Below are 25,393 nucleotides of genomic sequence, written 5' to 3'. Positions count from 1 at the left end.
TTTATGGTCACTGAAAAAAACATTTCAGTCCAGTTAGCAAGGAATTTGGGGCATGTGTTATTAAACAATCCTCATCATATTTATTGAACCAATAACAATGGAGAAAAAAGTTATAAAAATATATAACTATTAAAATTTTATAAAATCTCTAACCATGATTAAAATCTCAAGGCATAAGACTTCAGATTTATAAATTTAAATGTTTAGGGGGCGATTCTCCCAAATGGAGCCCAATTGTTTGCGCCGCGTGAACGCCGTCGCGTTTCACGACAGCGCAAAATGGGCATGGGGACGGGGACAACCGATTCTGGCCCCACAGGGGGCCAGCACAGCGCTGGAGCAGTTCACGCCGCTCCAGCCTCCCTTCCCGGCACCAAATGGGCGCCGCGCCAACCCGCGCTTGCGCAGTTGGGACGCGCCAGCCTGCGCATGCGTGGGGGACTTCTTCCATGTGCCCACCACGACTCAAAATGGCGTCAGTGTTCAGGGGCCGGCCGCGCAGGAAAGTAGGCCCGGGGCGAGGGGTTGGGGTGAAGAGGCCAGCCCACCGATTGGTGGTACCCGATCGTGGGCCTGACCCCATCGGAGTCCCCTCCCCGGTGAAGGATCGCTTTTCCCCGCCCCACAGGCCGCCCCCAGACCTTCGCGCAGAGTTCCTCTGTCATATCTGTGCGGCCGCTCGGCCCATTCGGGCTGGAGAATCGGCGGCCCCGCCAATTCCAGCGGCCCGTGGCCAGCGCCGTGCCAACCACGCTGGCGCGAATGCCGCCGATGCTCCTCACCTCGGAGAATTGCTCGCTGGAGTCGGGGAGTCGTGGTGCGGCTGCGCCGATTCTCCGGCCCGCGTGGGGTCGGAGAATCGCACCCTAAGTGTCAGAGAGGTTGTTTAGGAGTATTAAGACTTAAGACACCAATTAAAAAGTCACTTACATTTGAATGACATGTTTCCTGGGTAAGTAAAGCAACTTTGTAACCTTCATGAGTTTGAATGTCGAATCTCTCAACGAGGAATATATTCAGTTAGCCTGTGGAGGAGTAGGGCAATTTGGACAATAACTTGCTGGTTTCACATTTATCTGTACATGTGCAATGCCTGATATTGTTCTCTGATGTACTCCATGGTAACGATGGGCAATCATAACCTCACTGTTACTCCCAAGGTGAAATCAGGGTCCACTTTGAACCCAATTTTGATACAAAAGCAAATTAGAGGGTGCATTATCCATTGCCCAATGCCGTGATCTGGATTCCCAATTGGGCAGAGAACAGATTTGGCATCTATTTCTATGCTCCGATCCCCCACCAGCGTGCTACCTGCCATGTGCCGGCGGAAGGATGCATATCACTGTAATATAATTACCAGGCTGGAAGCCTGATTCAGCACTGCGCCACCTCCCCAGTTATGCACCGACCCCCACAGCAGTAAATCCACTAGGTGGGCTTAAGTGCAAGTTTTCTCAAGTGTGGCCCTGATGCGGTGGACCCCAAGGTGGGTCAAGAGTGTCCCAGTTCATAACTCCATCGGAGGGCCCTCTCCCCCCACAATGCAAATCCTGCCCCCACCACTCCCGCTGCCAAGTCGGAGCATCCTCCCTCCCATCTTGGGAATAACGGGTCACCCCAGCCTCACAGCACACACGTGTGAGGGTGATCTGACCCCCCTCCTCCATAACCTCCCACAGCCCCCATCAGAACCTCCTTCAGAACTCCCCTTCAGAGACCCCCAATCCCAGACCCCCATCAGACACCCTCATTAACCCCTGCCTGAAAACTGAAAAGCAGTCCATCATTATAGTGAAAAATCACTGCATTTCCACTTACCTTTCCCTATCATCTGCTACCTCAGACAAATGTGTTTAAAGCTGCAGCTGTTGTAAGTGTCAGAGACTTCCTCGAAAGCCGACGTGCACTTGGAAAAACTCTCATTCAATTTCACACAGCAATACATTTGGCGCGATTTAACGGAAATGAAACAGAGTCCCAAGTCGACACATTTAGCCGGGATTTTCCTGGCATTGGCAGTGTCGAGAACGACCACACTATTAAACGGACCTCTGCTTCATTGCTGCGCCCCAGCAAGGAATGCCCTACCGAGGCTGCACTTAGTCCCATTTCCTACACTAATGAGCACGCCAGTGCAGGAAGAGATCGGTACGCCATTTTTGAATAGCACCCATCTTTAGGCCCCCCCACCGAGGCCTCCAGACCTGCCCAATGCCTCAACTCATCAAGAAAGGGGTCCTTGAGCCCCCGTACCCCACCTCATAAGGGCAGGGCACCCCTGGGCCTGATCCTCGGTACAGGCATGGTGCCACCTGGACACCAGCACTGCCAGCCCATCACCCTGGCAGTGCCCCTGCCAGCCTGACAGTGCCACCTGGACACCCTGGCAGATTCTGGGGTGCCAGGTTACCACCCTGACCAGAGCCCAACCAACCAGGGGCCCCTGAATGTCTGGGAGATACCAGTTCTAAACGGTGCCCACTCTGGGTCTCCGATGTGAGGCCATTTGATCCCGGGCGCTTGTAAATCTGGCATAGACATATTCAAGTGAGACTAACTACTTACTTGAATACGCAAATCTGGTCCCGACTTCAATGGGTGAGATCCAGACCATGATGCCTCGTGAAATCTCATTAGATGTCATGAGGCATGATGAGGCTGGTAAATCTTGCACATGGCCTCTCGCGAGATTTACCAGCCTCATTGTTTCCAGAGTTGGTTGCAGTGAGAACAACAGATTGCGCCCTTCACTTGCCAGTGATTTGACAGTTTTATTAGTCTAGAGACAGGTGCTTGGTGGATTGTTTATTTATCTTTCCCTTCATGCTTTAATGCACCTCCATTGCCCGACTTTGATGCTAACCATAATGTTTATAAACACTCTTGCTATGATTGATAGCTCCTGTAAGGAAAGGAAGTGAAACATTTTGAGCGGGCAGCCAGATACCAGTATACCAACAGAATCCGGTGAGCTCACTCCGATGGATAAATGTGAATGGTGAAGGGGAGAGACTCGCACCCTGGGCCCCGCTCCTAGTGCCAGCAGAGACCAGTCAGGAATTTCTGCTGGTGGGAGCACTTAGGCTCCAGAACGGAAAATCCCGGCCTGGATATCTTTTTATTTGACAGCCATTAACTGTCACCATCAAAATCGCCTGGGCGGAGAGGGACTGTGGTGTGAGGTGCTGGGGAGGGTGAATGCCTCGACTTTGTGTGTGAGGTTGGGACCTAAACAGCTGAAGGTCGTGTACAGCGCACACATTACGAGGACTAGGATGAGCTGGCTGTTCGAGGGAGTGGAGGATGTCTGTGAACGGTTAGGAGGGGCTCCGCGAACCATATTCATATTTTTTGGTCTTGTCTGATATTGGAAAGGTTCTGGAGGACGATGTTCAGTACATTCCCGGGGGTCTTGCATGTGGAGGTGGAGCCCAGCCCCATAGAAGCAATATTCGGGGTGTCGGACTGGCCCAAGCTGCGGGCGTGGGTGGGGCAGATGTCTTGGCCTTCACTTTGTTGATTGCTCATAGGCTGGTCTTGTTGGGTTGGAGGTCAGCTTCTCCACCCTGTACCTTGGTGAGGTGGGGGGACCTGCTGGAGGTTTTGACCCTGGAGAAGGGGAAGTTTGAGCTGAGGGGGGTGAAGGAAGGGTTCTACAATTGTTGGGGTGTGTTCACTTTTGGGAATTAATTATTGAAAGGAGGGTTGGGGGGGGGGGATTTTGAAGTGTGAAAACGGGGAAAATCTGTGGAATAAAAATACTTTTTTTTTTAAATCACCTGGGCGGGTAGGTAACAGAAAGAAACGAGAAAGATGTTCTGTGATACAATAAGAGACATAAAAGTTTCTAGTTTTTCATATGGTTAAGAACTTTATGTTTTACACACTGGTGCAGCTTCAATCAATGAACCAGATGGCCCGGGCCCATTGGATGAACCTTCTCTGAAAGTAATCAAAGAAAGGACAAAACAAATCTCATTCCTCAAGCAGTTAAATCGGAAGCATTCAGACCGGACTGTGGAGTTCATAATCACAAACTAACTGGTTTGGATGAAAAGCAAACTATCATTGTAGAGAAAACATGGTGCTAATACAGAATCACAGAATTGTTACAGCGGAGAAGGAGACTATTCGGCTTATCATATCTGCACCAGCTCTCCCGAATGAGCGATGTACCTAGTACTACTCACTGGCCTTCTCCCCTTAGCCCTGCACATTCTGCCTTTTCAGATAATAGTTCAACTCCCCCTTCAATGCGTCAACTAAACCTGCCTCCACCACACTCTCAAGTAACACAGTTCAATCCTAACCACTCGCTGCGCTAAAAGGTCCCCCCTCATATCGCCAGTGCTTCCTTTACCAATTATATTATATCTGCGCCTGCTCATTCTCGATCCTTCCACCAGTTGGAACAGTTTTTTCTTATCAACCTTGTCCAGAGCCCTCAGAATTTTGAATACCTTGATCAAGTCTCCTTTCAACATTCCTTTCTCCAGGGAAAACAGTCCCAATTTCTCCAACCTCTGGAACTGAAGTTCCTCATGCCTGGAACCAGTCTCGTGAATCTTTTCTGCACTCTCGCTGTAAGTCTTTTCACGTTTCCAAACACAGTAGCAATGCTTTTTCTCTCTATACTAGGTGTACTGAAGTCTTCAGGAATTATCACTTTACATCACTGTCTCTGACAGCAGATTTGAATTGGGCGTTTAAGCAGAACCCCAATGCTGAAAAATGTGGAGGAGCTGGTTATAAATATGTGCTTTACAATAAAAAAATGTATTTTACTGTGCTTGAATATCTTGCGCTTGCAGGAAGAGTTAAGATATCTGTGTAAGTAAAGCACATACTTTCGGCTGTCAATGCGTCAACATATTTGCCAAGAAGTGTTTTCCATTCTTATTTAATATTTAATACAACCTTTCACACAATTCACTCACTTCGACAGGCTAAGTTTCTCAGCAGAAACTATGTATGTATTTTTTTCCCCCCAGCGCAACATAGCATTGTTCTGCACACATTTCTCTTCCTACTTAAACACATGCAAGTCTGATTTTGAATCTGGATGATGGAGAAAAGCAGCTTATCTGTAACAATTCACTGGGTCATGTCAGACAGCATTTGGATTTGTGCTGGCAAATGGTGAATGGCCTAAAAACTCAAGCCACCGTGTTAGCAGCACCACGACACACTCTATCTTTCTGAACACAAGAAATAAGCAGCAAGGGTACAAGAATCATTATTTTTGTGAAGTGCCTTTTCAATTGCTGTCCAACTATAGCCAGAGCATCTGTTACTGACAGCTCATTTCATTCCTGATGCTGTCACTCACAACACAGGAACTGTCACTGAATCTTTCAATCACTTTTTCCTCGGTTCCACTCATCGTCAGGTGCCAGTCTGAACTCGATTTGTCAGCGTTTCAGGCCATTAGACTAACAGCATTGTCGCATTTCCACAGAAAATGGTGAAGTCACCGAAGTGACATTTTGTCCATTAGGATAAAGTCACATAAGATCAATAAAAACTTTGAGGGAACTATCAGAATGGACACAAGGGCAGATTTGGATAGAGCTGTAAATTAACAGGAGCTGCTTTGGAAGCAGTGAAAAAGTTAGACGATTAAGGGCAAGATTCTTTCAGATAGTGAGGTGTTCTATCCTGCCACCCAAAGATACAACAGGGAACGCGGCGACGCTGTAACCGGTTGCTCCGGAGCCATTTTACACACGGCAAGGTGCTCTTTGATAAAGAGTGAGACTCTCACCCCTAACTGTGGGGGAGGGGGCATGGTGGTGGGGAAGTTGGGAGCGGGGGGGAGAGGGGGTTGGAATCCTTCCTCAAGTGAGTTATCAGTCAATCAGAAGGCCAGCACTTCTCTAGTCCCAGCAGTGCCAGGTTGGAGCAGTGGCCAGTGCTGAGAGTACAGCTGGTCCCTGAAGAAGAGGTACCAATGGTGGCCAGACTGCAGGGTAGGCTCCAGGTGCGGGACTTGTCTACCAGGCCCCAGAGAAAGAGGTGAACGGGCTTGTGAGGTGGGTGTGGGGGGCGCTGGACTGCCTCGGACATGTGTAGGTGTGGGTGGGGGTGTGTGCCTCCGATGGACAGAGTGGATCCCCAGAGGAGATTAAACTCCCCCCCAAAAAAAAAACTCTTTTCCAACACCAGCTTGCTCAATAAAAGCTTGAGGCCTGGGAGTCCCCCGCCACCAGGAAAATAGTGGCAGCTGTGTGATAAGGCACTTACGTGGTCTTTAATTAGCCACATAAGAATCTTATTAGGCACAAGGGTCAACAGGCTATCCAACAGCTGTTTACTCGAGCAGTTTTTTGTTGTTGATTATTTGAAGTTATGCAATTGCTTATTGTTAAGTTTATGAAGGACACAACTCTTTTTCTTAACATGTCAACCATCTTTCACCTTGATGCCTTTTCTCGACAAACTTTAGATGATATCCTATTGGTTATAAAAGAAAATAATTGATAGGCTTTGAAATCTGATTACTATCTGTGGGGAAGAATGCACAAAATATCCTGAGATATAAAGGGCGCGATTCTCCGCTGCCCACGACGGGTCGGAGAATAGCGGGAGGGCCTTCCCGACATTTTTCCCGACCTCCTACTATTCACCCCCCCCCCCCCCCCCCCCCCCCCCACGGCCGCCCCACGACACGAATCGCTGCTCGCCGTTTTTTACGGCGAACAGCGATTCTCCCCAGGCCGATGGGCCGAGTTCCCAGGCCTTTACGGCCGTTTTCACGAACGCAAACACACCTGCTCTCACCGTTCATGAAAACGGCCGCAAAGTGCCATCCCGGACAACCATGGCACCGATTGGCACAGCCCGGTGGGCACCGATCGCGGGCAGCGGGTCCGATACCCGCGCACTCTTTGTTCCTCCGCCGCCCCGCAGGATCAGTCCGTGGGGCGGCTGAGGGGCATGACGGCTCGCGCATGCGCGGGTTTGACGCATATGCGCGATGACGTCATCCACGCATGCGCGGGTTGGAGCCGTCCAACGCACGCATGTGCGGCTGACGTCATTGTGCGCGTCAGCCGCCGTGACGCTTGGCGCGCGGGCTTAGCGACGGTCGCTAAGCCCGCGATGCCGTGCTTCACGGGGCTGCGCTGCTAGCCCCGCCCAGGGGGGAGAATCGGGTCCCGGGAGGGGGCGCGGAGGCTGCCATGAAACACGGCCAGTTTCACGGCAGCCTTTACGACTCTCCGCATTTGCGAAGAATCGCGCCCAAAGAGTCTACTTCACTTTATGATCCCCTGCAGAACTATTGTGATTTTAAAATTCATTTTACAGGATGTGAGCTTTGTTGGGTAAGATCAGCATTTAGTGGCTATCCCGAATTGCATTGAGGAGATGGCGGTGAGCAGCCTTCTTGAACCGCTGCAGTCCAAGTGGTGTAGGAACACCCACAGTGCTGTTAGGGAGGGATTTCCAGGATTTTGACCCAGTCACAGTGAAGGAATGGCCGATATATTTCCAAGTCAGGATGGTGTGTAGCTTGGAGATCTTGCAGGTCGTGGTGTTCCCATGTATCTGCTTCTGGGTGGTGGAGCTCAAGGGTCTGGAAGGTGCTGTCTAATGAGCCTTGGTGAGTTGCTGCAGTTTCGCTTGTAGCTGGCACACACTGCTGCCACTGTTTATCAATGGTGGAGATGGTGAATATTTAAGGCAGTGGATGGGGTGCTAATCAAGCAGTTTCTTTGACCTGGATTTTATTGAGCTTCTTGGGTTTTGTTGGAGCTGCATTCACCCAGGTAAGTGTAGAGAATTCCATCAACCTCCTGAATTGTGCCTTGTACATAGTGAATAGCTTTTGGGGAGTCAGAATGGGTATCTCACCGCAGAATCCCCAGCCTCTGATCTGCTCTTCTGACCACAGTATTTGTACAACAGCCCCAGGTCAGCTTCTGGTCAATGGGAACCCCCCAAGATGCTGATAGTGGGGGTTCAGCCATGGTATGCTGTTGAATGTCAAGAAGTGATGATAAGATCCTCTCTTATTGGAGATGGTAATTGCCTGGCACTTGTGTGCCGAAAATGTTAATTGGTACTCATCAGACCAAGTCTAAATATTGTCCTGGTATTGCCACATATGGGTAGTGTTATGGGCCAGGGTTTAGAGAACACCAAAGTGTATCATGGAGTTCACCTGACCCACAACTTTAAATAGATTGTTGTATGGGGAGCACACGGCCCACTCTACAGGTGTGGTACAGCAGAAATGGAAAAGTATTTTTTAAAGAAAACTAATGTTTATTCTATGAACTCAAGTTAACCTGAATAACTTTGCAAACAACATCCAGAAGACAAAAGAAACACCTTTTAACAGAAGCACATTAGGTTTACATTCACTACTGAGAACATTTATAATTCTGAATTCACCAAATGATCAAGAGATAGTCTTTTGATGGCAGAGAGAACAGCAGTACAACTGTTTGGTCTGGCTTCAGCTCCAACACTGAAAATAAAACTAAAACACACCCTGCAGCAAACAGCCTAAAACAAAAGTAAAAAGCTGACAGACAGCCCAGCTCCACCCACACTCTGACATCACTGATAAACACCCATTTCTTAAAGGTACATTTCTTAAGCACCCATTTCTTAAAGGTACTCTCACATGACAGCAGTTGTTAAAGATTCTGAACATTGTGCAATCGTCTGTGTATATCCCAATTCTGACCTTATGATGGAGGGAAGGTCACTGATGAAATGGCTGAGGTGATCGGATCTAGGACACTCCCTTAATGAACTCCTGCAGTGATGTGCCAGGAGTGAGATGATTGACCATCAATGGACATAACCATCTTCCTTTGTGCAAGGTATGATTCCAACGAGTGGAGAGTTTTTCTGCTGATTCCCATTAACTTCAGTTTAGCTGGGATTCCTTTATGCCACACTCAAGGGCAGTCACTCTCACCTCATCTCTTATTCAGCTCTTCTGTCCACATTTGGGCCAAGATGTAATGAAATCAGGAGCTGAGTGATCTTGGCGGTACCCAAACTTAGCATAGGCAAGCAGCATATTTGCCACTTGATAGTGCTGTTAATGACACTTACCATGACTTTGCTGGTGATCGAGAGTAGACAGATGAGGCGGTATTTTGTCGAGTTGGATTTGGCCAGCTTTATATGGACAGAACACATTGGGCAATATTCCACATTGCCGGTTAGATGCCAGTGTTGCAGCTGTACTGGAACTATTTGGCTAGGGTTGGATCTATGTCTGGAGCACCAAGACTTCAGTATTATTGCCAGAATATTGTCAGGGCCGATAGCCTTTGATGTATCCAGTGCCTTCAGCCATTTCTTCATATCACGTGGAGTGAACCAAATTGGCGAAAGACTTATATCTGCGATGCTGGGGACCTTGAGAAGTGACCGAGATGGATCCTCCACTTGGCTCTTCTGGATTGTTGCAAATGCTTCAGCCTTATTTTTTGCACTGATGTGCCGGACTCCCATATCATTGAGGTTAGGGATATCAGTGGAGCCTTCTCCTTTAATTGTCCACCACCTTTTACAACTGGATGTAATGGGACTGACAAAAGAGTTTGGAGGTCCCTCTCTCACCTGCATAAGCATTAACAAATCCAGGGGAGGGACAGATCATTCTAGCCCTGATCCTCCAGCCGTATTAGGTTTTGTGCGAGTTGAGCTGTGCTCCAGTCAGGAGCAGGTCCAGCTTTGCACACATTCAAATGAATCGGCATCCACTGCCTGAGCCGATTGCCTGTTTCAAGAGGTCAGTGCTTATCCAAAGATGTGCGGGTTAGGTGGATTGGCCATGCTAAATTGCCCGTAGTATCCTAATAAAAGTAAGGTTAAGGGGGGAGTTGTTGGGTTACGGGTATAGGGTGGATACGTGGGTTGAGTAGGGTGATCATGGCTCGGCACAACATTGAGGACCGAAGGGCCTGTTCTGTGCTGTACTGTTCTATGTTCTATGTTCTATCTCTCCATCATTAAAGCGGTGCTCATTTCAAGACAGCACAATTTCTGAACCCAACCAATGTTTTTGCCACCAATGTATTTTGCATTTGTAAGTTATTTTTGGAGTTTGTCTTATTATTAAACAGCAACATTTCTTCAGTATATTTCAACAGAGGAACAATGATTTGCAACACAACATAATGAGAAATGTTGGTGTCGGAGTTGCAGGGCCACTGGAATACAATCTTGTTTCATTAGTGATGTCTCATTAAAATAAAATAATGGGGTGAATCCCTTCAGCTTCCCTAAATTATCGGTGCTCATGATTAACTCAGAGTGACAGACTAAACATTATGATACATAAATATCAACATTGACTCTTCTGCGACAGAGTTGCTCAGAAAAATGATTCGAGTTTATCACACACACAGACACGAGGCAAAATCAAATGTCAATTTTCCTGCCCAGGATGAGAAGAAATACAGATCGATTTATTTACTGTCACCGCTTGTTGCTCAAGTGTGTCGGAGTCTTTAAGGTTGTTTCCATGTTCCACACCAGCTGCTATATTTCCAGAGTCAGTTTTTCCATTGGAGGTGCTTCCTTTAGCTCCCTTCTTGTCGTGAGACGAGGTTGGCCAACCAAGGAATGAAACTCTGGGCTGGTTGGACTAGTGTTCTTCGTATGTCCAAGCGCAGCATGCACTAGAATCTGCAGGCCTAGGCTCACTCTCAGCTATTTCTTGCCTCTCAGAGCGCATCAGCAACCCTGGCTACACCTTCCTTACCTCTTCCATGAACAGGAACATTTCCCCAAAATGCAGCCCCTTTTCAATATAATCCACACTTGCCTAGTCATGTCTGCTGGTGGCACCCATTATCAGACCTTTGCAGGAACACCTTGTGCAAGTGCTAGCTTTGGTACAATTGAATATTACATTGATGCATATAAAGATCCTGAGGGATATTGACAGGATGGATGTTTCTTCCTGTGGGAAAATCTAGAACTAAGGTTCACTGTTTAAAAATAAGGGGTCGCTTCAGGGATATGGGTTAGCGACATGGCTGGATTCCTCAGGCTTGAGAAAATTAACTTTACCCTGAGAGGACCAATGTTAAGAGTTCGTTTGGAGGTGGCAGCCATTTATCGACTTCTTCGGGGAAAATTAAACTGTTAGCCAGATTCAATAAGGTTGGGGAGGGGGCGGTTAGGGAGTAAGGAAGGCAGGAGGAGTTAGGTTAGTTTTGTCTAGCTTAGGCGGGAACAATGAGAGAAGGAGGGGGTGTTCCACACTGAATTATGTTTACATTTGTATTTGTATCTTTTGTTGTTATAAAACCATAAATGACTTAATAAAATGTTTGTTTAAAAAAAACAATAAGGGGTCGCTCATTTAAGACGGAGATGAGGCCGCCGCCCCAATTTGTTAGTGCCTACGCAGGTCAGAGAGGAGCTTCTCAACTATTTTGCCAGTCCCATCATGTCCAGTCATGACATGGCAGGACCAACGGAAAGTTGGGGAACGAACTTTGCTTTGCGTCAGATCCATGTATGCTTCCCTGCCCATGCCTAAAGCTCAATTTGGATGATAAAAAAAAACAAGCTAATTAGATGGGGTAGATGCAAATGTGACTCACATCACTTGAGTACAGATTTCTTGAGTACGGCAGCACAAGTGAACAGCACTGTGGCTTCACAGCGCCAGGTCCCAGGTTCGATTCCCCGCTGGGTCACTATCTGATCAGAGTATGCACGTTCTCCCCGTGTCTGCGTGGGTTTCCTCCGGGAGCTCCGGTTTCCTCCCGCAGTCCAAAGACGTGTAGGATAGGTAGATTGGCCATGACAAATTGCCCTTAGTGACCAAAAAGGTGAGATGGGGTTATTGGGTTACGGGGATAGGGTGGAAGTGTGAGCTTAAGTGGGTCAGTGCAGATACGATGGGCCGAATGGCCTCCTTCTGTACTGTATGTTCTAACCTGAGAATGAAGTAAAGTGGTAACAATCACAGATGAGCTGCATTTCAGCCAATCTTGGTGCAGGATTGGGGGGGGGGAAACAGTTGCAGAGAAGTAGGAGTGAAAATTGAGAACATAGCATAGGCCAGGAAAACAGAGGGAAAGCTGATGTGATTGATGGCAGATGAAGTAAAAGTTCTTTCCAACTGACAGAGCAATCAAGCGGACACGTAATTGTTTTTTGAGCTGTGAAGTTGCTGTGTATTTCTATTGCTGGACATGAAAGCACACGGTTTCTGTTTGCTAGAATGGAATTCTGCAAGAGCCTGTGCTAAAGAAACAAAAGTTAAATGATACACTTCTAACTTAGCAGGCCAATCAGTCCATAAATTGCCAGTTGAGCAAGCTTTACTTATTGTGAACTATATCGTAAAACTTTACTATTAACAGGCAGGGCATCGCATTGAGGAAGCCATGATTATATATAAATATTGTTGAAAAATTCATTACTCTTCATGCTTTAAACTGTCAAAAGTATAAAAAAGAGAAGGAAGAAGGACATTCGTTTAATGTTGATTAATTCAGGTATACTAGACAAAATTTACGAGCACCTCCGAATCTGCAAATTCCCCTCATCAAATAGCAATTAAGCTCTTGATTGATCAGACAACAATTCAACTTTGTTTTCTTAAAGGAACAAACTAGCTCTCAAGATTAATGACGCATTAATTTCCAAAGAAAATGTAACAAATGTTGTGTCAAAATCTCAATGAGCAATTAGTATTAATCAAAGAGGAATAAACAAACCTTTTTGCCCATTTCCTGTTTATTCTTTCATGGGATGTGGGCGTCGCTGGCAAAGCCAGTATTTGTCGGCCATCCCTAATTGGCCTTGAACTGAATGGCTTGCTAGGCTATTTCAGAGGGCAGTTAAGAATTGACCAGATTACTGTGCATCTGGAGTCCCATACAAGAACATAAGAACAAAAGAACTAGGAGCAGGAGTAGGCCATCTGACCCCTCGAGCCTGCTCCACCATTCAATGAGATAATGGCTGATCTTTTGTGGACTCAGCTCTACATTCCAGCCCGAACACCAAAACCCTTAATCCCTTTATTCTTCAAAAAAACTATCTATCTTTACCTTAAAAACATTTAATGAAGGAGCCTCAACTGCTTCACTGGGCAAGGAATTCCATAGATTCACAACCCTTTGGGTGAAGCAGTTCCTCCTAAACTCAGTCCTAAATCTACTTCCCCTTATTTTGAGGCTATGCCCCCTAGTTCTGCTTTCAGCCACCAGTGGAAACAACCTGTCCGCATCTATCCTATCTATTCCCTTCATAATTTATATTTTTCTATAAGATCCCCCCTCATCCTTCTAAATTCCAACGAGTACAGTCCCAGTCTACTCAACGTCTCCTCGTAATCCAACCACTTCAGCTCTGGGATTAACCTCGTGAATCTTCTCTGCACACCCTCTAGTGCCAGTACGTCCTTTCTCAGGTAAGGAGACCTAAACTGAACACAATACTCCAGGTGCAGCCTCACTAACACCTTATATAATTGCAGCATAACCTCCCTAGTCTTAAATTCCATCCCTCTAGCAATGAAGGACAACATTCCATTTGCCTTCTTAATCACCTGTTGCACCTGTAAACCAACTTTTTGCACTCATGCACTAGCACACCCAGGTCTCTCTGCACAGCAGCATGTTTTAATATTTTGCCATTTAAATAATAATCCCTTTTGCTGTTATTCCTACCAAAATGGATAACCTCACATTTGTCAACATTGTATTCCACCTGCCAGACCCTAGCCCATTCACTTAACCTATCCAAATCCTTCTGCAGACCTCCGGTATCCTCTGCACTTTTTGCTTTACCACTCATCTTAGTGTCATCTGCAAACTTGGACACATTGCCCTTGGTCCCCAACTCCAAATCATCTACGTAAATTGTGGACAATTGTGAGCCCAACACTGATCCCTGAGGGACACGACTAGCTACTGATTGCCAACCAGAGAAACACCCATTAATCCCACTCTTTGCTTTCTATTAATTATAGTACAGATTAGGCAAATATGGCAGATTGCCTTCCCTAAATATGCATAATTGAGCCAGATGGGTTCTTACCACAATCAGTGGTGATTGTCACGGTCACCATTACGGAGATGAGCTTTATATTCCAGATTGCCTTGGTGGGATTTGAACCATGTCTCCAGAGCATTAGCTTGGTCCTCTGGAATAATAATCCGGTGACATTACCACTGCACCCAGGTGCAGAGACACTGGAGCATTTCATTTGGGATGTACTAATCTTGCCCAAGGTGCATAAAATCGTGGAAGTGATTTCTCAAACCAATCCAATTCAATCTGTCAATATCCTTTGGTTACTATTGACCAGAAACTGAACAGGACTAGCCATATAAATTCTGTGGCTACAAGAGCAGGTCAGAGGCTAGGAGTCCTGTGGCTAGAAACTCACCCCCTGACTCTCCAAAGCCTCTCCACAATCTACAAGGCACAAGTTGGGAGTGTGATAGAATACTCTCCCCTTGCCTGGATGAGCGAAGATCCAACAACACTGAAGAAGCTCGACACCATCCAGGACACTGTAGCCCGCTTGATAGGCATCCCTTTCACCACCTTAAACATTCACAATCTCGACTACCGAAGCACAGTAGCAGCCACGTGTACCATCTATAAGTTGCACTGAAGCAACTCAAGGCTCCTTAGACAACATCTTCCAAACCCATGAACACTACCATCTAGAAGGTACTGGGCAGGTCAGGGTCACTGATTGAAATAGAATTTTCATATTTCAGGGTATGTTGTGCATTCTTCCCCACAGATAGTACTCAGATTTCAAATCCCGTCAATTAATTTCTTTTTGAGGCAATAGAATATCCTCAGGTTTGGTACCAAAAGGCATCAAGGTGAAAGGTGGTTGAAATGTTAACTAAGAATTGTGTTCTTCATAGATGTAATAAGCAATTGCATAACTCACTTTCTAACAGCACTGTGAGTGTGCCTTCGCCACATGGACTGCAGTGGTTGAAAAGGCAACCCACCACCTTCTCAAGGGCAATTAGGAATGGAAATAAATGCTGGCCCAGCAAGCAATGCCCACATCTCATGAATGAATTAAGAAAGTCCAAACATCTCACATCTATCCATGTAACTGAACTGGAAAATTCTCCTGAATCTTTTTATGCGGTCGGCACGTTGGCACAGTGATTAGCACTGTTGCCTCACAGTTCCAGGACCCAGGTTCAATTCTGGCTTCTGTGTGTGACTGTCTGTGTGGAGTTTGCACGTTCTCCCCGTGTCTGCGTGGGTTTCCTCCGGGCGCACCGGTTTCCTCCCACAGTCCAAAGATGTGCAGGTTAGGTGGATTGGCCACGCTAAATTGCCCCATAGTATTCAAAAGGTTCGGTCGGGTTTCTAGGTTGCACTTAAGTAGGGTGCTCTTTCCAAGGGCTGGTGCAAAGTAGATGGGCTGAATGGTCTCCTTCTCTCAGCCGCAATTGGAATGTAGCGTTCACTTCTGGTCGCCATACTACCAGAAGGTTGTGGAGGCTTTGGAGAGGGTACAGAAAATATTTACTAGGATGTTGCCTGGTATGGAGGGCATTAAATATGAGAAGAGACTGGAGAAGCTTGGTTTGTTCTCACTGGAATGACAGAGGTTGAGGGGCGTCCTGTTAGAAGTCTACAAGATTATGAGGGGCATAGACAGAGTGGATAGTCAGAAGCTTTGTCCCAGGGTGGAAGAGTCAATTACTTGGGGGAATAGATTTAAGGTGCGAGGGGCAAGGTTTAAATGAGATGTACAAGGCAAGGTTTTTTACACAGAAGGTAGTGGGAGCCTGTAACTCGCTGCCGGGGGAAGTAGTGGAAGCAGATATGATAGTGACTTTTAAGGGGTGTCTTGACAAACTCAAGAATAGGATGGGAATAGAGGGAAGTGGTCCCTGGAAGAGTAGTGGGCTTTAGCTCAGATGGGCAGCATGCAGGCTTGGAGGGCCGAAGGACCTGTTCCTGTGCTGTAATTGTCTTTTTTCTTTGTTCTCCACACAGAACGCTTTCAGAAAGACCATGGCTGATTCTACCTCAATCCCACTTCCCTGCTTGATCCCCATATCCTTTGATTCCCATAGAGTCAAGAAATCTATCAATCTCAATCTTGCATGTAGTTACAGGAAGAGGAGGATGTCGAGGAGTTAAGGGAGGGAATTCCTCAACCCAGGGGACAGCTGAAGGCCTGGCTACCCTCAGAGGTGACAGAAACTGTGGAAACATGGATGCCCAGAATTGGAGGAAAGAAGAGTTCTGATGGGATTGTAGAACTGGAAAATGGCTCCATATATAGGGAGGAGCGAGGCAGTGGATGATGTTGGACACAAGGATGGAAGAATTTGGCCTGAATTGTTGCTGGTTCCAGACCTTCAAATGAAACACAGAAGTTCTTTATGGCAGATTACACAACTGAGGCTGCCCAGAGGAAGGAGAAGAAACCGAGTGAGGAATCATAACAAGTTTCACCCACTGCTCACTTACTCATGATAATCCAAGTCACATGAGTGCCAGCGGCAGATTATTTGGATTGGCTTCCACCAGGGCCCTTGATCCTGCCTGACATTCCGTCCCACAATAAACCCAATTAATTTCAACACAGCAATTTACCATCCAAGTATCTTCAATTTTCTATAAAAAGCCACTTTTTCCAAACATGCACTGTTGGCTCAGAAGCGGTGCACACCAGGACATCGAAGCAATTTCCCGCAATGTCCAGATATGAGCGAATCTCCTCACACAGATCACACATTGGGAAATTCAGCTTCAAAGACTAGGGGAAGGCAGTGGAAGTCCCAGTTTTGGTGATCCTCCCATAAGCCCTGAAAGAAATTGCTGTTAGGTGAACTGGACATTCTGAATTCTCCCTCAGTGAACCTGAACAGGCGCCGGAGCGTGGCAACTAGGGAATTTTCACAATAACGTCCTAGCCGTGTTACTGTAAGCCTACTTGTGACACTAATAATTATTATTATTAAGTAACAATAAATCACTTTCTTTAGTTGCAGTTGGCTTTAAATGGGCTGTTCAATTCCAACTCTGCAATATTGACCATCTCTATCCCTGCCTCCGCCCATCTTCTGCTGAAACTCTTATCCGTAAGTTTGTTACCTCCAGATTTGACTGCCCCAATGCCCGTACAGAATGATACATCAAAGAAAGAGGTCATTCAACCTATTGGGCCTATGCTGGGTCTTTAAAAGAAGTATCTAATTAGCACTAATTATCTTAAATCTGCGTATTCTGGTTGTTGACTCCTCTGCCAATGGAGCGTTTCTTCTTATTTATTCTGTTAAGATCCTTTGTGATTTTGAACAAGTCTATCAAACTTCTCCTCTGCTCTCAGGATAATAGCACCAGCTTGTCTAGTTTCTCAAAGTAACACAATCACGTTGTAAAGATGCACTTTCACAAACTTCATTAGTGAACACAAAAGATATTTACTAATAAGAATTGTACAGCAGCCTCATGGCTGTAATGAACTCCCAAAACGTCTGCTTCGGAGCCTCGCTCTCCATGGGGGTCATTCAACACTCTTGAATCCCAATTGGCACAAAGGCCACCGGACCTGTACTCCGCTCTGTTGCCCTTAAAGGGACAATCACGACACTCTTCCAAAACTTTGCTTCCTGGATCCTAACTCGCACCAAGACCTTAGGCTGGATTCTCCGATTTTGAGTCTAAGTGCTGACGTCGTTGTGAAACTTGTGGTCTTTAAGCCAGGAAAGCTGGCGTCAAAAGGCACCGATTTCCCCGTTTTGCTGGGGCCTAGCAGGGAGCCATCATAGAACTCGCAGCTCTAGCTGTCGATACGACCCCCAGCATTTCCGGTTCAGAACCGTGCATGCGCACGGTGGCGGCCTGCAGTGGCCGCGCCATACTCCATGTCGGACTCAACCTGCGGACCTGGCCAAAATAGTGCCCTGCATCGGCCGCCGACACGCCCTGGACCACCTGCCCACATTGCCCCATGCCCAGATAAAGCCCCCCCCCGCCCGCCAATCAGCCCTCTGATGACTGTGGCGGCCCTGGACTGAATCGGCAGTAACCACGCGAGGATCCCAGACGGTGTGAGCATACGTCTGGCCGGTCGGCAACGGAGCATTGTGGGCAGGCCTCAGGCGATGGCTTCAGGCGGTGGATACTCGGTGCGGCGTACTCCTCGAGTTCACCGCGGAATTGTCAGAGGGCGGAGAATCGCAAATCCGGCACCCCTCCTGATTTCGGAACCAAAACAGGTTCTCCGCCCCGTTGCCGAATGCGATTTAGGCATCGAGGAGCGGAGAATCCAGCCTCTTGTCTTCCATTTTCCTTGTGTTTGCTGACCCATATCAACTCCTTTTTTTATTAGATTTAGAGTACCCAATTATTTTTTTCCAATTAAGGGGCAATTTAGCGTGGCCAATCCACCTACCTTGCACATCATTGGGTTGTGGGGGTGAAACCCACGCAGACACGGGAGAATGTGCAAACTCCACACGGACAGTGACCCAGGGCCGGGATGCGAACCAAGGTCCTCAGCGCCTCAGTCCCAGTGCTAACCACTGCGCTGCATGCCACCCTGACCCATATTACCTCCTGATCCAGCAACGGCACAAAAGTAAAATTCTCATATCTTTGTGTTCAGATTCCTCCATTGTCTTATTCCTCTCAATCTCTGCAACCTCCTTCACTGTCAACTCTGCGTTCGTCCAATCCTTGCTTCTTACACATTCCCGATTTCCTTTCTGCCACTATTGCTCACTTGTGCCTTCAGCTGCCTGGACCGTACTCTCCACAATTCTCTCCCTAAAGTTTTTCACCTTTTACCCTATCTCCTTAAAGCCTGCATCTTTGACCAAGCTTTTGGTGACCTGTCCTAACACTTCCTGATAACACTCTCAGCATGTTTTTTTGTATCCAAGTTGTTGTTAGCTTTGCTATCATATCAGATCAGACATGATCTCAGTCACAATCTCATTGAAAGATGGAGCAGACTCGATGGGCCGAATGGCCTACTTCTGCCCGTATGTCATATGGTTCTAAGGGTGTGGGGGAATTGACAAGGGGAAAAGGAGTTACCTCCCGTGTGGAGAGAGGGGTGATCAGGTCGAGGATTAACCCCAGGTTTCTGGATGCCAACTAGGTCAGCACTGGCAGAGGGCAACTAGCTTGCAGTGCTCAAGGAGAGAAATGGATACATAGGGATTAGGACAGTGGAAAAAAAACTCATGCACAAAGATATTGAGAGAAAAAGAAATTGCTAAATGTGATAAATGGATCCCAAACCAGATGGTAACTTATTAAATCTAGACGCAAATTATTTTCTTGATGGTTGGTTTATTTACAGGATGCAGCTTAATACATGTCTGTCTGCCTCCTACCCACTGGCCCAGAGTGCCAGCAGTCTCTCTTTAGAAGTGCCCCAAGTGCATAATAAAATATCGCCTTTACCTGTGAATCTTAACAATTTAATTAACATACCATTACCAGAAGGTATGTTTTTGTTATCTTGTAGTTTCTGGATGAGAGTTATCATCAGTCAAGCATTTACAAACCTGCAGCTCTGGCTGAACCATGTGAAATATGAGCTCAAAGCCTACATCTTGTGATGTTCTCCTGATGTCACTCCCAGTCTGGTGCCCCCAAGCATGAAGCACCACTCACTGTTCAACCAGTAGGAAGGGGCATCTATAGGCTTCTTACCTGACCAATGGCCGGAGCTGATGCCAGATCTGTCAGTGCAGGTTTCGCTAACTGGTTTGAAGACTGTCTCCCATCCCCCAGTGGAGTAGCGCCAGTTCTGAGACTCCAAGATGAGTGTGCGCTGGGTTCCGTACGCAATCATGAAGCAGTAGACGACGTGATGCAGCTGACAACCATAACCACAGCCCTTGTTGATATTACACACCAACTTCTTGGCTTTGCTGCAGTCCTTGGGGTTCTGTGAACAGACAGCGAAAAGGAGCAATTTAACGGATAGAATTTACAATTAGACAAACTTGACAGTGCAGCTTTCCCTCCTTGAGTGCACTGGAAAGGTTCCCTATGCACATTCAACAACATTGATTTACAGAGCAGTTTAACATTGAAAAACATCCTGAAGGCACTTCATAGGAGTGTTACCAAACAAAATTAGACACCGAGCTACAGAGAATAATTTTAGGGCAAGTGGATTTAGGGGGGGTCAAAGAATTAGGGTCTATCGAGTTCCTCAAGAACGTAAGTACAACAGAAATAGGAGAAGGAGTAGGCCACATGTTACTCTTGAGCCTTTCAATAAGATCACAGTTTAAAAAAAATAAATTTAGAGTACCCAATTATTCTTTTCCAATTAAGGGGCAATTTAGCGTGGTCAATCCACCTACCCTGCACATCTTTGGGCTGTGGAGGTGAAATCCACGCAGACACGGGGAGAGCGTGCAAACTCCACACGGACAATTACCTAGGGCCAGATTCAAAACTGGGTCCTCAGCACCGTAGGCAACAATGCTATCAATAAGATCACAGTTGATGCTAAGCCTCAACTCAACTTTCCTGCAAGATCCTGATATCCCTTCAATCCTTTGGGAGTCCAAAAATCAATCAATCTCCATATACAATTACAGGAGGAGTAAGAGGTTGAGACATTTAAGTGGTGGGAATGCTACAACTTAGGGCCAAGCACCTGAAAGCATGACTGTCATGAAGCAAACTAAGGACCCGCAAGAATGGAGGAAAGCCGCGCTCTCGGAGGGTTGTAGGAATGGAGAATGTGCCAGATGTAGCGTGGGGCAAGGAGGTCGGACGCAGGGGTGAAAATTTGGCATGAATTACTGCAGCTTTTGGTCTTTCCAATGAAACATAAAAGACACTGTCTGTTAGAAACAAGTTCCAATGGTGCAAGACTACAGGAATTAAAAGATGCACCAAATATGTGAGGCCCGATTTTACAGTCACGACGTAGCGAGGGCAGGGCCTGAGGATGTGGTAAGCTGTTGAAAACTCCATCGAATTTGGCAGGAGTGGAAAATCCTGCTGGTGGAAGGGGTTGTACCACTCCAGCCATGATAAAATATCAGATGCTGTGGTCTCACTGATGAGTTCATGAATCGGAACAGTGCGGAGAGTGTTTAGAATCCACGAGGAAGGCACGGCGTGGTTGAGGGAATGGGACAGCTGGCAAAGTGTATGTTTACCCAGTTCTGTACATTGGGCAAAATCACTTGAAACCTGTCTTGGAAAAGACAGTAAGGAGAGCAAGAGGATAAAACAGTTCCCTGAAATTGGACATGAAAAATAATTTAGAAGGACAAAATGTATCATCATTCCTGCACCAACTATAAACACAGAACCAGCGGGAGGGATTTTCTGCACCCCCACGTCATGTTTCATGGCCACTAGCAATGGGGCTCCCTGTTCCATGCACTCTCGCCATCGGGAAACACGCGGTGGGGGTCTGCTGTCAGCAGGCCTGGAAGGTACTATCAGCGGTAATGGCCAGAGAATTTCAGCCATTGAGTCAGCAAGGGTAGACAATGGTGTGGTGGTAATTTCACTGGACTACTAGTCCAGAAGCCCAAGCTAATGGTCTGGGGACAGCAATTTGAATTCAATTAATAAATGTGGAGCATTAAACTAATCTCAATGATGCTGGCCATGACAATGATTGTTGCAAAAACCCATCTGGTTCACTGGTGTTCTTTAGGGTTCTGAAATCTGCCTTCCTAACTTGGTCTGGCCTACGTGTGACTCCAGACACAGCCATGTGATTCTTAATTGTCCTCTGAAATGGCCCAGCAAGCCACTCAGTTCAAGGGTTATTAGGGTTAGGGTTGGGGTTAGGGTCTGGCCTGGTCAGTGACACCCACACGTAAAAACCTGTTTAAAGGTCTGGGTCTGGCATCAGAAAAAAAATCAAGAACAATCTTTGTGACGTACGATGCTGTACAGACGAGTGTATATGATAGCTGAAATCTTTTGATATTAATCCATCTCAATAATCCGGCTTCTGTTGTTACGGAGGTGGGCAAGAATTCAGCTTTGACTACGGCAGCAGCACAGTGGCCTTGCAAAGACTGGGAATGGGGGGAATTGAAAACATTTGACAATACCCAACAGTAATTTAAAAAAGATATCCCCTGGATGGCATGGTGGCGCCTTTTGCACTGCTGCCACATGGCAGCGAGGACCTGGGTTTGATCCTGGCCTCGATCCTGGCCCCGGGTCCGTGTGGAGTTTGCACATTCTCCCCGTGTCTGTGTGGGTCTCGCCCTCACAACCCAAAGATGTGCAGGGTAGGTGGATTGGCCACTCTAAATTGCCCCTTAATAGGAAAAAAAATAATTGGGTACTTTAAATTAAAAACAAATCCCTTGTGATTAATATTGGCTAAAATGTTCTGTCCACGTTATCAGCGGGGATTTTCCAGTGTTGCTGAAAGTGAATGGAGTTTTGGCTGGAGCGCCAAATGTTCCAGTCTTGCTCGCAATGGGTTTTGCTATGATGAGACTGGACGATCCTGTCCATTGTGTGAAACGGTAAACAATTCAACATAGTACACAAATTAAAGATGTAGATGTCTTTAATGAACCAGGTTTTAAGGAAAGGGAAAATTCCAAAGTTGCTTTGATTTTGTTGCATAAATGATCTGGAGTTCATTAGAATAAAAATAACAAAAGATGCAAAGCCGCCAACCAAGAAGATGCCACATGGAAGGAACTACATACATACGGAATACATTTTAATAAATTGGGATTCTCAGCACAGACACAAACAAATAGCTTCCTTCTGTGCCATCCATTTCTCTGATTCTTTGGTGCCGGTACGTGCCCGGAATATCAAATCCCAAAGTAATTTGGAGTTTTTCAGAGACCAACATTGTTCATTTATTTTATTTATTTATTTTTTTATAAATTTAGATTACCCAATTATTTTTTCCAATTAAGGGGCAATTTAGTGTGGCCAATCCACCTAATCTGCACATTTTTGGGTTGTGGGGGTGAAACCCACGCAGACACGGGGAGAATGTGCAAACTCCACACGGACAGTGACCCAGAGTCGGGATCGAACCTGGGACCTCAGCGCCGTGAGGCAGCTGTGCTAACCACTAGGCCACCGTGCTGCCCTAACATTGTTCATTTATAAATATACTGATGAATAAAGCATAAATCCTCGATTTGTAAACTGTCAATGTCAATAGAGGTTTGAGCGGCTCAACGTATCTGGCATGGGAAAGATGCTGCGACGGGGCCAGGAAGACTTGACCTTAAGGACAACATTTAACCATCCCGGTTTTGTTTTCAATTTTAATCTCAACCGATGGATAATGATTGTCTAATCAGAAGAATTTTCTACAATAAATTACTGGGTCCAGTGTTGGGGAATTAACTTGCATGGGGTGAGGGGTTGGGTTAAATTCCAATTCGAACCTTTATTGGTGGTATAACATGGATGAGATTGGACTGACTACCCTTCAGAGGCTGTCTGATTTTCTGTCCTATTGAAGTCAATTGAATGCGACATTCAGTCCCCAAGATACCTGTCTCATTCCAGAATACATTTTAATAAACAGGACTTGACTTATTCATTCACTGTAAATCTGTGACCCTGCCGCTCGCTTCTGCATGGCACAAACACCCTCTATTAAAGCAAAGCCTCTGACTCACTCCGAGCACCGTCCTGGGCAATTTTAGTATTAAATAAACATATTAGCTAAAAACAATGGCAAAATTAAAACAGTGCCTGGGTGACGTCTGTCAGAAGCAATTATCCTTCATCCTCCTTACATCTGCTCGACCGGAAGAGAACAATGGGCCTTGCTTCCATTGGTTCAACATCACAGAATGTTAACTAGTTATTTATTGTCATCATGAATATAGCGCACGATTACTCAAATTGAAACACTTAACTCTCCATGACATCTTCTTTCAGTCCATCTTAGTCAAAATGTTGCCGATTTGATGAGACCGCATTTGACTTATTCAGTGACAATATATCAGTGGCATTATATCACATAAGACCCGTATAAAGTATTAGGGAGCAACATGACAGTTGGCTCATTTGCACTTACTAAGAGGAGTGCGGCAATGCTGTGAAATCCAATAGTTCCATTATCTTCAGTCACTATCAGCGCTAAAGGTTCTCAAGTCACATCCCTCTGCTGCCAGCAGGACTTGAGATAAGACGCATTTTATCCAAATAATAGTTATGAGGAATTAGAGCCTCAGCAAAGGACATTATAGTTCTTTATCAATGTACTCCTTTAAAAATAGTTTGATAGAGGCACAACTGAAACAGCAAGATTTTTGTTTTCCTTAATTCTTTCATGGGTTGTGGGCATCGTTGGCAAAGGCAGCATTTGATGCCCATCCTAAATTGCCCTTGAACTGAATGGTTTGTTTCACCATTTCAGAGGTCAGTTAATAGTCAGCAACATTACTGTGAGTCTGAAGTTACATGTAGGTCAGACCAGGAAAGGATAGCAGATTTCCTTCCCTAAAGGACATTAGTGGACTTTCCGTTAAATCATGCCCAACAATACCAACTGTTTGCTCGACTTGTAATTAGTTGTCTGGAGATTTTCTCTAAGCTTTTGAATTAGAAAACAAAGCCAGAAAGAAAAAAGTTAAATGAATTAATCTCAAGCAATATTTAAAAGTTGACGGAAAGCTTCGCCACACTTGTTAAAAGTTAATTTTTCAATGCTGGACACATTGTAATTAAGACTCAGCAGGAAGTTCAAAAAGCTATTTGAACCTAGGAGAAGCTCTCGCTTTTTACGATGTGTTTAGTCCGTATTTATGGTCAGTATTTTTCCTGTGGATTTCTGAACTCTATGCCATTTCCTGAAATGAATCAGAAACTGCACTGTGGGCAGCACTGTGGCGCAGTGGTTAGCACTGCTGCCTCACAGCGTAGAGGACCTGGGTTCGATCTCGGGCCCGGGTCACTGTCCATGTGGAGTTTGCACATTCTCCCCATGTCTGCGTGGGTCTCACTGTCACAACCTAAAGATGTGCAGTGTAGGTGGATTGGCAATGCTAAATTGCCCCTTAATTGGGAAAAAAAAATGGGGTTCTCTAAATTTATTTTTAAAAAAAGAAACTGCACCATGTTAGAAACAATCACTTAATGTGATTTTACCCGACTGGACAATTAGTGGCCAGAGGACAGGCTAATCATCCAATTAAGAACAATGGATGGGCTCTAGAGGCGAAAGGGCCAAAGGCTTTCCACCTTGAAAAGGGCAGCAAGTTGCAATGGATCTTATTGATATACAGAGCAGGCTTGAGGGACAAAGTGACCAATGCCGGCTCCTATTTCTTTTGACTTAAGAGAAGTGAAGTAGAAGGTGATGCAAAATGGAGGTGCCTTGTCTCCAACTTGCTTCAAATTTAAATATAAAAAGGAGGCTTTTGAAGCCTGATCACATTGTTCTTCTGCCTGCGAGGGA

At 46.1% G+C, this 25,393-nt stretch overlaps 1 protein-coding gene across 12 annotated transcripts in view; it reads right to left on the bottom strand.

Moving 5' to 3' along the window:
• LOC119957306 (alpha-(1,6)-fucosyltransferase) overlaps nt 1-25,393 on the bottom strand; it is a 933,359-nt gene that overhangs the window by 64,127 nt on the left and 843,839 nt on the right. For all 12 annotated transcript variants that reach the window (XR_005458786.1, XM_038785197.1, XM_038785250.1 and 9 more), the window contains one exon: nt 19,666-19,903. Coding sequence is in view for 11 of the 12 variants with exons in the window: in XM_038785197.1 (XP_038641125.1) it covers nt 19,666-19,903 (238 nt within the window). In the remaining variant the exon portion in view is untranslated. The remainder of the gene's footprint in view (nt 1-19,665; nt 19,904-25,393) is intronic.

The sequence above is a fragment of the Scyliorhinus canicula genome, chromosome 2, assembly GCF_902713615.1.
Source record: "Scyliorhinus canicula chromosome 2, sScyCan1.1, whole genome shotgun sequence".
Lineage (NCBI taxonomy): Eukaryota > Metazoa > Chordata > Chondrichthyes > Carcharhiniformes > Scyliorhinidae > Scyliorhinus > Scyliorhinus canicula.
The sequence above is the reverse complement of the archived record's forward strand: the minus strand, read 5'-3'. Positions and strand labels throughout refer to the sequence as shown.